Below are 12949 nucleotides of genomic sequence, written 5' to 3'. Positions count from 1 at the left end.
TTCAAGTCCAAAGGCAGTCTGCCTGCATTATACAATTGTATACCTGAAACCTATATAATTTTATTAACCATGTCACCCCAATAAATTCAATTTTTTTAAAAAAGCAGTCTGCTGGCAGAATTTCCTCTTCTTAGGAGGGCTAACTTTTTCTATTAAAGTCTTCAACTGATTGGATGAGGCCCACCACATTATGGAGGGTAATCTGCTTTACTCAAAGTCTGCTGACTTAAAATGTTGATCTCATCTAAAAATACCTTTAGAGAAATGGTTTGAAATCTAGAATAATGTTTGACCAAATATCTGGATACTGTGGCCTAGCCAAGTTAACACATAAAATTAAGGATCACCGTTTCTATCTGTTTTTATCTAGTTTTCCTGTCTCTTCCTTAATGATCAAGCTATCATATGACATTTCTTACAGCTGAAAATGTAAATTTTCTGAACACCACATTCCACACCTTCCACTTTGCTGTGTTGTATGCTAAGAAGCCAGTACACCCAGGTTACTTAATTACCTCTTAAAGTAAGAGACTCAGCATCAAGATGAGAGGTGCTCACTCTCCAAAGAAAGGGCATGAGCTTTAGTAAATAAGCTTGATGTTGTTTTTCACCCCTCCCTGTTTTTTGACTGATGGTTCTCAATTGTGGTTGAGCTAGCAAGACTTGTGGTTCCCTGGTGAGTCTTTTCAAAAATATTTAAGGGCGTTGCTGCCCCTGGACCACAGTAAACAAACAACATCAAGAGGACTGCTTGTTTGGGGGTTCTGTTCATTAATATTAAATGTCTGGGTTTTTTTTTTCTTTTTCTTTTTCAATTCAATGTGTTAGCTGTGCAATTAGAGTCTAAATAGATAATGAGACTTGCCAGATGTTGTGACAAGGTTCATTTCCAAGGAAGACTAGAGGGGTCTTTTGTGTGTGTGTGTGTTTTGTTTAACTGGATTTTTAAGCTCCCTAGTGCATTGAGGTCAGGCCTGAGCTTTAAAACGGGGACCCAGAAGGGAGACACCCCTCTCTGGTCCCCTAAATTACTGAGACAACCTCCAGGATTTGAAACTCAGCCCACTTTTCACAAGTGCCCACCTCCTGATGTGAGAAGCCCCTTGAGGACCTCTCATCATAGACTCTGGAGAAGCTGGTGCAACTAGCACAAACCGTGTGGGATTTAGGTCTTAATGCCGATTGCAGGCAATGCTTGGAAGGGATATGGTGCATATCTGAGTCATCCTTATAGGACAGCACACTTTAAGTCCCATATTCACGCACCACGTGGCTCTCTCTGCAGATGGTGTGATCAACCTGAGCATTCCCATTGTGCTGCCTGTCTCTGCGGACGACAAGACGCGTCTGGAAGGGTGCAGCAAGATTGTCCTCACACACGGCGGACGGAGGGTGGCTATTTTACAAGACCCTGAATTCTATGAACATAGAAAAGAGGAGCGTTGCTCCCGTGTATGGGGGACAACATGTGCAAAACATCCCCATATCAAAGTAAGTTGCCAAACCTTCCCAAAGGACTTAGAAAAACTGGAGTTAGATGGAAGAGTGCATTTCCAAGGGAGGTTTTTCAGGCTTTGGTCTAAATGATCTCTTGTGTCCTTGGCTCCTGTGATGTCTGGGTCCCTCAGCTAAATGGGAAACAACTGGGCCGGGTAGATAATTTAGTCTAGCGTCATAAGCAACGGTAGCTATGCACAAAACCAAAGTTCACAAGGGAAGTCAATTTCTTCCTACAGAATGGGTCCGACCAATCACTGGGAAGAGACTCAGAGTTCATGCTCTGTGGCCAGGGTGGAGGTCAGGGACATCCTTTCAGTAAACAAAAATCAGTGCAGATATTGGCAGAGTTTCCGGAGGAAGATACCACATTTTCATCGCCGGATATTTCTTAGATTGAAAAATGTATTCCTCTGATTAGGATCATTTCAAGTTTCTCCTGCCTAAAGGCAAAACAGACTAAACCTCCTCAGATTCCCTCACAACTTCCGTTTGATGGGTGGGAGTGGAGGGTATTATGGAATTGCTAGAGGTGGTTCATTTCCCATAAAGGAAAAATATGTGAAATTGAATACAAAAAGCATTCCTCATCCAATATTAAAACATTAGGGTTGACATTTTAAAAGATTGGACTTGTCCAATTCTGTAGCCGGAATAACTACTTTTCAGAATAGAGAGTAATTTGAGACCCAGGAGACTTTAAAAAACACATCTTCTCTCTGGACCTCAGTTTCTTCATTTATAAAAGGAGCGATCCAGACTCAAAATAACTCCAAGATCCTTTTCAGCGCCAAGACCCTGCAAAATGTTTAAATAAATCTGTTCGAATCTGTTGGGCAAACTTATGCTTTTATTTTTTTTACCTGAAATGTTGCAAGATAGGAAGGACTGCCCTAATCAGTTTGGCTCAGTGGCTAGTGTCGACCTGCGGACTGAAAGGTCCCAGGTTTGATTCCGGTTAAGGGCATGTACCTTGGTTTCTCTCTCATTGATGTTTCTAGCTCTCTATCCCTCTCCCTTCCTCCCTGTAAAAAATCAATAAAATATATTTTTAAAAAAAGATAGGAAGGGCTTTTTCAAGGCTGCTGGTGGCAGCCTCTGATGGACAAGGTCAGTTGGCCGCAAAGCAGCTTTTCATTTGTTGGACCCAACTCTCCACCCTGCAGATAAGCATCTTTAATCTTTTTAAAAAATAGTTTTATTGACTTTTCATCTTTTTAAATATATTTCTATTAATTTGAGAGAAAGGGAGAGGGAGGAAGTAAGGGGGAGAGAGACAGAGAAACATCAATGTAAGAGAGAAACATCGATGTGAGAGAAAAACATCAATTGATTGCCTCCCACACAAACTCTGGCCAAGGATTGAACCCGAAACCTGGGTATGTGCTCTGACGGGGAATCGAACTGGCAATCTCGGTGCATGATGACACTGAGCCACATCAGCCAGGGCCATCCTCTTTAAACTTCATGCACATCCATCTCAAAGCCATCCAAACAGTTTCTCTCCCAGAGGCTGGCAGACTGTCCTGTAAATTGCTAGACTGAGAGGAATTCTGTTCTGGGCCTTCATTATGCCTGATAGTAATCATATAGATTTGTGATCGCATCTTCACTCAGTGACCTAAGGAATAGTTGCCTGTCGTCAGGCCAGTTCAGATAGTTCTACTCTTTGGGCCTGACATCCACATACACATGATTAGCATTAAAAGGGAAAAAACAACAACACACCAACCAACCAACCAAACAAAACCTAAGGAATTATTTCTTTTCATCTTATCTTGCAACATGTGTTGGCAGTTGGAGCTCAGAATTTCTTAGAAGCCAGGGAGAGTGGTGAAACTGTGACCTTGACATTATAGTCAGTGACTCTGTACCATTAGGTTATTAGAGGAACTCTGTAAACATTCCCAGTGAGCTAGCTAATGGTGAGAAATGGGCCATGGATAACCAGACAGAGAAAGACACTCACCTTGTATACACTACATTTGGAGTGCTGAAGGTGTGTTTACCAGATACACAACACATGGGTTTTGAGAAAGAAACTCTTCGCATTGTATTTTTTAGCACCTTGAAATTCACAGTAATACTTAAACATGTGTTTTTTTAAAAACAACACACCAAATCTTCCAAAAGTAATTTCATCTAAAAAGTAATCATAGGACTTCTTGTATTTCCATGTGAGTGATATTTACATGGAAAATGGTCAGAGTCACCAAGGAAATGGTCTGCCTCTATTGCATTGCTCCTCAATGAAGTCACCTTGACCTTTCATTCAAGTCATCCCCATCCTCTCTCTCAAGTCACTAACATGGAACCATGTGACATGATCTCAGATGAAATCACAAGGAGGAGCAGGTGAAACTTATAAAAATAGTGCTGGGAGGAGCCCTGTTGCTTTTCATCCATGGCTCTCAAAGCTTCTCTAGACAGTAATTATTTCCCACAATGCTCGTGTGAAGTATTCCCCTTTTATAGATGTGGAAACCAGGAGAACAGAGTATGACTTCCCTTTAGCTTTGCAGTGAAGACCAAATGGTCAATTTGACCAACAGAATCATCTGGGGAGCTTTAAAAATTACCCATGACTGGATCGCACCCTCACAGATTTTAGTTGCCTTGGGATCAGTTCTGGGTGTTGGGGGTAAAAGTTGCCTGTGATTCTAATGTACCATGAAGGTTGAGAACACTGCATTAGAGAATTACCCAGAGCTCTGTCCTGTATGGCTCCACCTGGGGATTGCCTGCAAGCACCTCACACCCAACATTTGCAACCTCTCCCCAAACCTGTTCCCTTTCCTGTGTCCCCCCACTCAGGGAGCAGCTCCACCATCCAAACGTTGGCCATGTCCCAAACCTGGGTGTCATTCTTACTTCTGTCTTCTCCCTTGTTCATTCAGTCACCAATCCTGATGTTTCTGCCTCTTATATTGCTTGAACTTGTCTGCTTCTCTTCTCTTCCAGCCTGTGCCAGGACATTTCATTTCTTCCCTATCTCTTGCCTTACTCCTCTCCATTTTTTGGCTAGAGCAAGCTATTCAGGCTTTATTTGGGAATTCTTCGTAAAGATCACATGACTTCATACTATCTCTTACCATCACCACTCAACATATTATCTCCTCCAGTCATCCTCACCACTCAACATCCTCTCTCTTATTTTAGCATATGCTAGTCCCTCAACCTAGGACACTATTCCTTTACCCCGCCTCCTCACCATATTTGTTACTCCTTTCCCCTTTAAGAAGTTGGCCTTACTCCCATGACCTATGAGCCTGACTGGGTGTCCCTTCTTTGTCCTCCCAGAACACCTTGTGCTCCAGAGTTCTTTGTCCTTGTCCTTAAAGGAGCTTATCTCTAGCTCTGCAAATCTCCAGTTCTGCAAATCTCTAACTCTGTGTGGTCCCATGCCTGTCTTTGGCAAGAGGTGGGGACTTAGAGAAAATTAGGCAGAGCCAGTTTTGGGGACCATTGAATCACCCTGGGGAAAGAGATGTCCTTTGTTCCTCTCTATCCCAGTAAAACCAAAAACAGTTTCAGCATTGCTCTTTAGACAGGCACATTTTAGGCTAGGCCCGTGGTCGGCAAACTGCGGCTCGCGAGCCACATGCAGCTCTTTGGCCCCTTGAGTGTGGCTCTTCCACAAAATACCACGGCCTGGGCGAGTCTATTTTGAAGAAGTGGCGTTAGAAGAAGTTTAAGTTTAAAAAATTTGGCTCTCAAAAGAAATTTCAGTCGTTGTACTGTTGATATTTGGCTCTGTTGACTAATGAGTTTGCCGACCACTGGGCTAGGTAGTAAACAAAATTGGTTCAATGCCCCCTTATGGATAGAATCAGTATAGGGTGGACCCCTAGCGTCCAGAATGAATTACTACACTCCCAGGGATCTGGGGGGTCTTAAATCTTTCAAAAGTTTATCCAATGAGGGGAAAGTAAATGTATAGGTATAGGCATTTGAAAATATTCCTAAGTGATTTTCCTGAGCACAGCGTTTAGGGGCCATGAAAACATAACCAAATCCTTTGCACAATCCCCCTCTCTACCCAGGGCTTCTCAGCCACAGCACTATTGACATTTGGGCTGGATATTATTTGTTGTGGGGCTGTCCTGTGCAATGTAGGATATTGAGTAGCAACTCTGGCCTCTACATACTAGATGCCAATAGCACAACCTCCCCATCCCAGTTGTGACAATTAAAATTGTCTTCAGATATTGTCAAAACCACTCATTGTTGAGAATCATGGTTCTATTCTAACCCCACATTCCCTGACTCCCCTGCACCCCTTCCCACCCCCCCATGGAATGCAAGTCATTGTAAACCCAGTATCTGGTAGTGACAGGGAGTGTGAGCCAGAGGAGTGCCATCCCCTCCTTGGTGTCTTCTGACCAGGTACTTCTCTCTCCCCTACTCCTGCTTCCCTCTTCTCTGCTGACATTTCAGTGGCCACAGTGACCTTGAGTAGTGCAAAAGGCAGGTATGGGATTTGATCAGAGGAAGGACTGTGAGACCATTATTTGATTGAGGAACGTCTATGTTTGTCTCAATGCTTGAGGATGGACACTTGCTCTAAGTTGGCATTGGTTTTATTGCAGTAATTTGTTTATTGAAACAACAAAGATTGTCATTTTTTTCTTTTTTGTGAGTTTATTGAGATGTAATTGACATATAACTGTGTAAGTTTAAGATATACAATGTAAAAACCATGGTTAGATGCCACAAAGCAAGGGGAGCTGCCTTAACCATGCCTGTTGTCAGGCCCAAGGGCCTCAGCTGTCCATCCCTGTCGAAGGGAGTGCTAACCTTCGCTCCTTTCATCCAACACTATCATGGTTTTCTTTTTCATTACTTTCACCATTCCTCACACCACTCTCACACCTCACAGTTGTGGATCCCACAGGAGAAATACAAAAGAAACCCACATACCACCTTTAAAAGTTACATATTCAATAAATTTAAATATTTTTATCTTTCTACCTTGACAACTATGCTTTGATAACAATCTGGAAGGCCAGGTTCAAATTCAGGCACCTTGGTTCTACAGGACTATGGTCGTGTGGAGACCTGGCTCTTGGCCTAGAGCTGACCAGTCCGTCTCTTCTGTGCTTGGCCTTGTCCCATGTCATCGTAGCCCTCTGGGTCTGTCTATTTTGTTTCTGTTTGAATTTCTAATATGGACAATAATGCTAGATATAACTCAAATAAACAGAAGCCCTTTGGGGGTTCTCAGTAAGTTTTCAGAGTAGAAAGGGATTGAGAGACCCACAAGTTTGATAAATACCATGCTAGACATGCTGAAGCGTTCAAGGTAGTCAATGCTAACCCAAGATTGATCCACGAAGAGAAAAATTTTCAGGTAAACAGAAGTCCATATTAATGACTAATTCTAATAATCGTCTTTCTAGATGGTGATGGAAAGTGGGGATTGGCTGGTTGGTGGAGACCTTCAGGTGCTGGAGAGAATAAAGTGGAACGACGGGCTGGACCAATACCGCCTAACACCTCTGGAGCTCAAGCAGAAATGTAAAGAGATGAATGCTGGTACGTAGGCTGGCTCGGATGCATTTCTACTCCTTACCACCCTCTGATTACCGAATTAAGGGTATCAGCATCAGCACGTTTATAGTTTTAAAAAGCTGGAAACATCTACTGATATGTCTACTGATACAGAAACAGTTTACAAAGTTGAACTACATCCATACACTGGAACACTATCCAGCAGTTAAAAATATGCACCGACACGGAAAGATGTCAAAAGTGTATTTATTAAGCGAAAAAGCAACTTGCAGAACCATGTAACAATTCTGAAAAACAAAATAAGATATGATGATTGTTTTTAAAACCCGAAGCTCTTTCTGTGTCTGGAAGCAGCAGTCTGGCAGCAAGCACCAGGCTGCCTGCTGACAACAGCAGCTGCCTCTGGGGGTGGAATTGGACCAGGGGAGGGAAGATTTTCACATCACATATTTTGAAAAAGAGGGAGAAAAAATAATAAGGTTATGGGTGATTTTTATATTTTTGACTTTTCTGTATTTCCCAACTTTTCCATAATGGCTACATATTTTTTCATAACCAGAAAGAATAAGTAAGGCTCTCAGGTATCCATCACTAAGTGGAGTTTTGACGATTCCCGTAAAGAGAAAATTTGAAATTATATTGCTAGATTGTTGAGATCTTGCAGGGGCCCCAGGAAATGTCCCTCATTATTCGCGGCCCGCCCTCCACGCCCCCCACCCCCTCCCCGGCTGGGGAAGTGAGACTGGAGCAGGGACTGATGACTGCTGTGGGCACCTGCCTGAGCCTGGTTTGCTGCAAAGGTCCTGCCAACAAACGCTTTCATTTCTGCATCAGGCTCTCCCTCTCAGGCTTCCTGCCTCTGCGCCCTGTCCCTGTGTAAACAGTCTGACCTTGGTACCTTTGGAGTAACACCCCTAGAGGCCAGGTGGATTCTCCAGCTGATTATAAAAAACAAGTAGCTATAATGATTGCACTGAACAGTACACACAGCTGCATCTTTCTGTTCCTGCAGACAAGCCACACTGTGCATTTCTCTGACCTTGGCCTTTGTTTTCTTGCCCAGATGCGGTGTTTGCCTTCCAGCTGCGCAATCCTGTGCACAATGGCCACGCTCTGTTGATGCAGGACACCCGCCGCCGCCTCCTACAGAGGGACTACAAGCACCCGGTCCTCCTGCTCCACCCTCTGGGCGGCTGGACCAAGGATGACGACGTGCCCCTGGACTGGCGGATGAAGCAGCATGCAGCTGTGCTCGAGGAAGGGGTCCTGGATCCCAAGTCAACCATCGTCGCCATCTTCCCATCTCCCATGCTGTATGCTGGCCCCACAGAGGTGAGCGGTACCCTGAGCTGGGCCATGGGACTCAGAAGTACAGGCTCAAACTTGACTTAAAGAGCAAAGGAGTCTCTGTGATCTTACTTCGTCATGAGCAGATTCTAAAATCTTCTGATCTCTCTTTATCCAACTGACCTGTTTCCATGTAGTGCTTATGAAAGTGCTAGAAACATCAAATCAAACCTGTCATACACCACCTTTGAGAATATGGAAGTTGGTGTTTAAATGAGGTAGATCGTGCAACTTAACTGGGTTATAGGGTAAGTTGTGTCTAACCCAATATCCGGTTTCTGAAGTTCCAGTGACTCTGAGTCTCCATGCTCTGTGAGCTATATTAGAAACACACGGAGAATATGCCCATCATACAGCGAGCTTATCAGGGACCTCTGTCTCACGGCACCACTGGTGTAGTGGATTTCAACAAGTTTTCGGGAAGTATGATGAATTGAAAGGATCTCAACCCTTTGGAATGTCCCAGAGTTTAACAAATTAATTCTCTTTAACCAGATCAAAGCTCCAGGCCTCCTAGTTCTCCTCTCCACCCTCTATGTTTCTATCTGAGCTTTAAAGAGGACAGTTCATTTTGAAATCCCATTGCTGTGTTGAACTAGAGTCAATGCATATGAAAGGTAATTGGCTCATTCTTGACAGTCAGAAAAGAGACACTGGAACTTGTAATTTTTTTTAAACTGTTTTATTCTGAATAGAGAAGGACTAGAGGGTAAAATCCTCACAGTTCTGTAAAGCAGTGAGATCTGAGTGTTCCTGGTCTGCTAGCCTTAGAGAGATGAGGAAATATAATCTCAGGTTCTAAGAGGGGGATTCTTATTTTTAAAGCTCCCGTCCCACCCAACATAACCAAGCAGATAAAGAGAGAGTAGAGTCTTGGACACCTCACTGACTTTCTTGCAATTATTAGTTGGCCAACATTACTGAATTACTTTTAAAACAGAATAAAGGTGTGTAAAAGGGACCCACAGAATTGGCCAAGGATAACCAGCCTCTCCCTTACATTATGTTTCCTAGGTCCAGTGGCACTGCAGGGCCCGGATGATTGCGGGGGCCAACTTCTACATTGTGGGCCGGGACCCTGCAGGAATGCCCCACCCCGAGACCAAGAAAGACCTGTATGAACCCACTCACGGAGGCAAGGTCCTGAGCATGGCCCCTGGCCTCACCTCTGTGGAAATCATTCCATTCCGAGTAGCTGCCTACAACAAAGCCAAAAAAGCCATGGACTTCTATGATCCCAAAAGGTAGGTCTTTAAAGGAAAATGCATTTTTTGTTTTTAATCTTTATTATTGAAAGTATTTCAAATGTCCCCCTTTTTACTCTCCTCCCCCCCCCACCCCCCACCCCTCCCTGTTCCCACCCTGCCCCTAGCCTTCACCACCCTGTTTATGTCCATAGGTAAGATCTTTGGTTAATCTCTTCCTGCTTCCCCTCCCCACTTCCCTCTTAGATTTGTCAGTGTGTTCCATGCTTCCATGCCTCTGATTCTGTTATTCACCAGTTTCTTCTGTTCATTAGATTGCTTGTTCATTTATTTTTATTTTTAGATTCAATTATTCATAGCTATGTATTTGTTGCCATTTTATTGTTCATATTTTTTTTATATCTTCTTTTTCCTCTTCTTAAAGAATACCTTTCAACATTTCACGTAATATTGGTTTGGTGGTGATGAACTCCTTTAGCTTTTTCTTTTCTGTGAAGTTCTTTATCTGACCCTCAATTCTTTTTCTTTTTTTAAAAATACTTTATTTTATATTTTTTAAATGTATTTTTTATTGATTTCAGAGAGGAAAGGAGAGGGAGAGAGAAATAGAAACATCAATGATGGGAATCATTGATCTGCTGCCTCCTGCATGCCCCCCACAGGGGATGGAGCCTACAACCCAGGCACTTGCCCTTGACCAGGAATCAAACCAGGGAACTCTTGGTTCATAGGTCGACGCTCAACCAGCTGGGCCAGAAAAATCTTTTTTTTTCTTTTTATTGATTTCAGAGATGAAGGAAGAGAGAGAGAGCGAGAGAGAGACATCAATGATGAGAATCATTGATCAGCCGCCTCCTGCATGCCCCACACTGGGGATCGAGCCCGAAACCCAGGCATGTGCCCTGACTGGGAATCGAACCATGACCTCCTGGTTCATAGGTCGATACTCAACCACTGAACCACGCTGGCTGGACCAGAAAAATCTTTTAATGAGCATTATGATGCACTAATCATACTCAGAGCACACAGAAGTAGGCAGAGCAACACAAGACACTTCCATGAACAGAGTAGACACAGTACATATTGAATGGATAGCTGCATTATGTCCCCTTCTGCAAGTTCCTTTACTGAACTGAAGAATTAACGAATTGCCATTTTAGAAGGTGTAGCATTTTACAGAAGGAAAAAAAAAATGTGGTCTCAGAACCCTTAAGCTACTCCAGGAATCTTTAAGGAAGATGTTATTTACGTACATGGAGTTCTTTGTTCCTACCCTGTGACAGGCACAACGAGTTTGACTTCATCTCAGGAACCCGCATGAGGAAGCTGGCCCGGGAAGGAGAGAATCCCCCAGACGGCTTCATGGCCCCCAAAGCGTGGAAAGTCCTGACAGATTACTACAGGTCCCTGGAGAAGAGCAGCTAAATGCCTTCGGCTCCAGTTTCTTTCTCAAGTGCTTTTTTATTCCCTTTCCTATTTTTGTGATTAGATGCTTTGAATCCAATTGTTTCTCAATGACTGATTTTAGGGTTTTATAATGAGGTAATAACAATTGTGTCTAAAATTTAGAGTCAACTTCAATATATAAGAAATAAGTCAAACTGAAGACCAAATCTTAGCAGGTTAACAGAAATATTATCATCATTTTAGAATGAAGTTAATTGTATTGTCTACTGCATCTGAACAGGTAGGTCCTAGATTTCTTAAAGCTCTGACCATGTGTCTAGTTTACTTGCCAAAAAGGAAAGCATATTTTCCAGCTTAAGTTTTACCAACCTACCCTCTACCAATGTTACAAGAATAAATCAAATGGGCAGCCTCTTCAATACAACTAACAAAATAATTTCTCACCCTGAATGAGGTGTGGCTCACATCAAGATTCTTCCTAATATTTCTTCTCACGTTGTATACAGCCCTACTGTCCAATCTCTTAGGTGCTGAAGTATAATCTGACTGGAGAATGTGTAAAAATGTGAATTTACTCTCAGAGATCTATGCAACCTACTTCTGCCATCAAAGTTCTATTAACTAATAAGAGAAGTCTTAATGCACTTCCATGAATAATATAACTACAGTGAAACAGTGTCTTGTTATTAAATAGCATAGAATGCTTTGATGAGATTTCCACCCAGAAAATATTGTGGAAAGTTACTTTTTCTCCTCTATGAAGAGGCGATGCCTTTATACTGCAGCAGCAGCAGCTGCTATAACTGAAAACCATTGATGCCATTAGTGAGCTGCTAAAACCGGAAAAGACCACAGCAACCATCTAATGCAACCCTGACAGGTGACCAAATTAAGACAAAGCATGAGCACATGCTTGGTGAGCTGCTGAGCATGGCAGCAAAACCAGAAAATTGGCATAATTAGGAAATACTGGTGGTACTGAATGAGCACCCAGGCCACGTGATTCCCTCTCTGAACTCGGTCTATACTGTACAACACAGAAGCCAGGTCTGATCCCCTCAACTGCTTAGTAAAGCTCCTTAAATAGAGGGCACTTACAAAGCAGCCTTCTTGGATGCTGAAAGGTTGAGTTTTTAAAACTCAGCTGATTTTATTGCAGTTAAAAAAAAAAACAAAAAACTTTTTCCAAAGACTTATTGCTGGTTCTGAGAAATCCAGTCTCTCTGATGGCTTTACTTCCTGGGAGGCAATCTTTTTATACTTTATGTGTAATTCCTTGTGCTAAGGGATATATGAAGAAACAGTACCTTTTGTACATGGGTCTCTCTGGAAGAGACTTAAACTGGAAAGAGAAAACTGTGATTTTTTAAAATATTCTGTGTTGTTTTCTTAAATGCTAATCTTAGCTAATGAAATTTCTTTTGAGAATAATATACAATGGTCACAGCAAAGTGTAACCAACTGTCTTTAATAATAGAGTGCCTGTATTCATTTAATTAGAGGTACTCATAATTGCCTTTTTAAAAAACAGCATATTTATTGAAAACATGAGACAGGATATAGTGCCTTAACCCATATAGTTTGTGATTTTTAAATATATTTATAACAATTCTTCTGCTCTAATACCACACAGTGCAAATAACTATTTGTATGTACAACTGATGCTTGTCCTCATGTTAATAAATTTCTGAAAATGAACGCCGGGGCTTCTCTGCCTGTTTAACACTCAGTGTGGGTTGACCACATGACTGTTGAGGTCTTGGTGACTTCAAATAACTGGAAACTGCAGCAACTCTTTCAGACCATAATTATGAGGCTGTTAGCCCTTACCCACGTCATTTCAAGAACTGCTCTAGATGGGAGTGACACAAGCACTAGTGATGTTTTCAGAGGTGACTGGGTTCCTTAGGGACCTCTCCCCAGGATTTCATTGCCTGAGGATCCGAACTGAAATTTTTTTTAACTTGCTCCCTTTTTCTCAA

At 42.5% G+C, this 12949-nt stretch overlaps 1 protein-coding gene across 1 annotated transcript in view; it reads left to right on the top strand.

Annotated features, from left to right (window-relative positions):
* Positions 1 to 12657, top strand: part of PAPSS2 (3'-phosphoadenosine 5'-phosphosulfate synthase 2) — a 75053-nt gene extending 62396 nt beyond the window's left edge. Inside the window, exons 8-12 of the mRNA XM_080688668.1 lie at positions 1286 to 1491; positions 6897 to 7032; positions 8072 to 8340; positions 9370 to 9599; positions 10844 to 12657. Of these exons, the coding sequence (XP_080544794.1) occupies positions 1286 to 1491; positions 6897 to 7032; positions 8072 to 8340; positions 9370 to 9599; positions 10844 to 10985 (983 nt within the window). The 3' untranslated portion in view covers positions 10986 to 12657. The remainder of the gene's footprint in view (positions 1 to 1285; positions 1492 to 6896; positions 7033 to 8071; positions 8341 to 9369; positions 9600 to 10843) is intronic.
* Positions 12658 to 12949: the final 292 nt, after the last annotated feature.

Source organism: Plecotus auritus, assembly GCF_963455305.1.
Source record: "Plecotus auritus genome assembly, chromosome: 9".
Taxonomy (NCBI): Eukaryota; Metazoa; Chordata; class Mammalia; order Chiroptera; family Vespertilionidae; genus Plecotus; species Plecotus auritus.
This window is presented reverse-complemented; position numbering and strand designations above follow the sequence as displayed.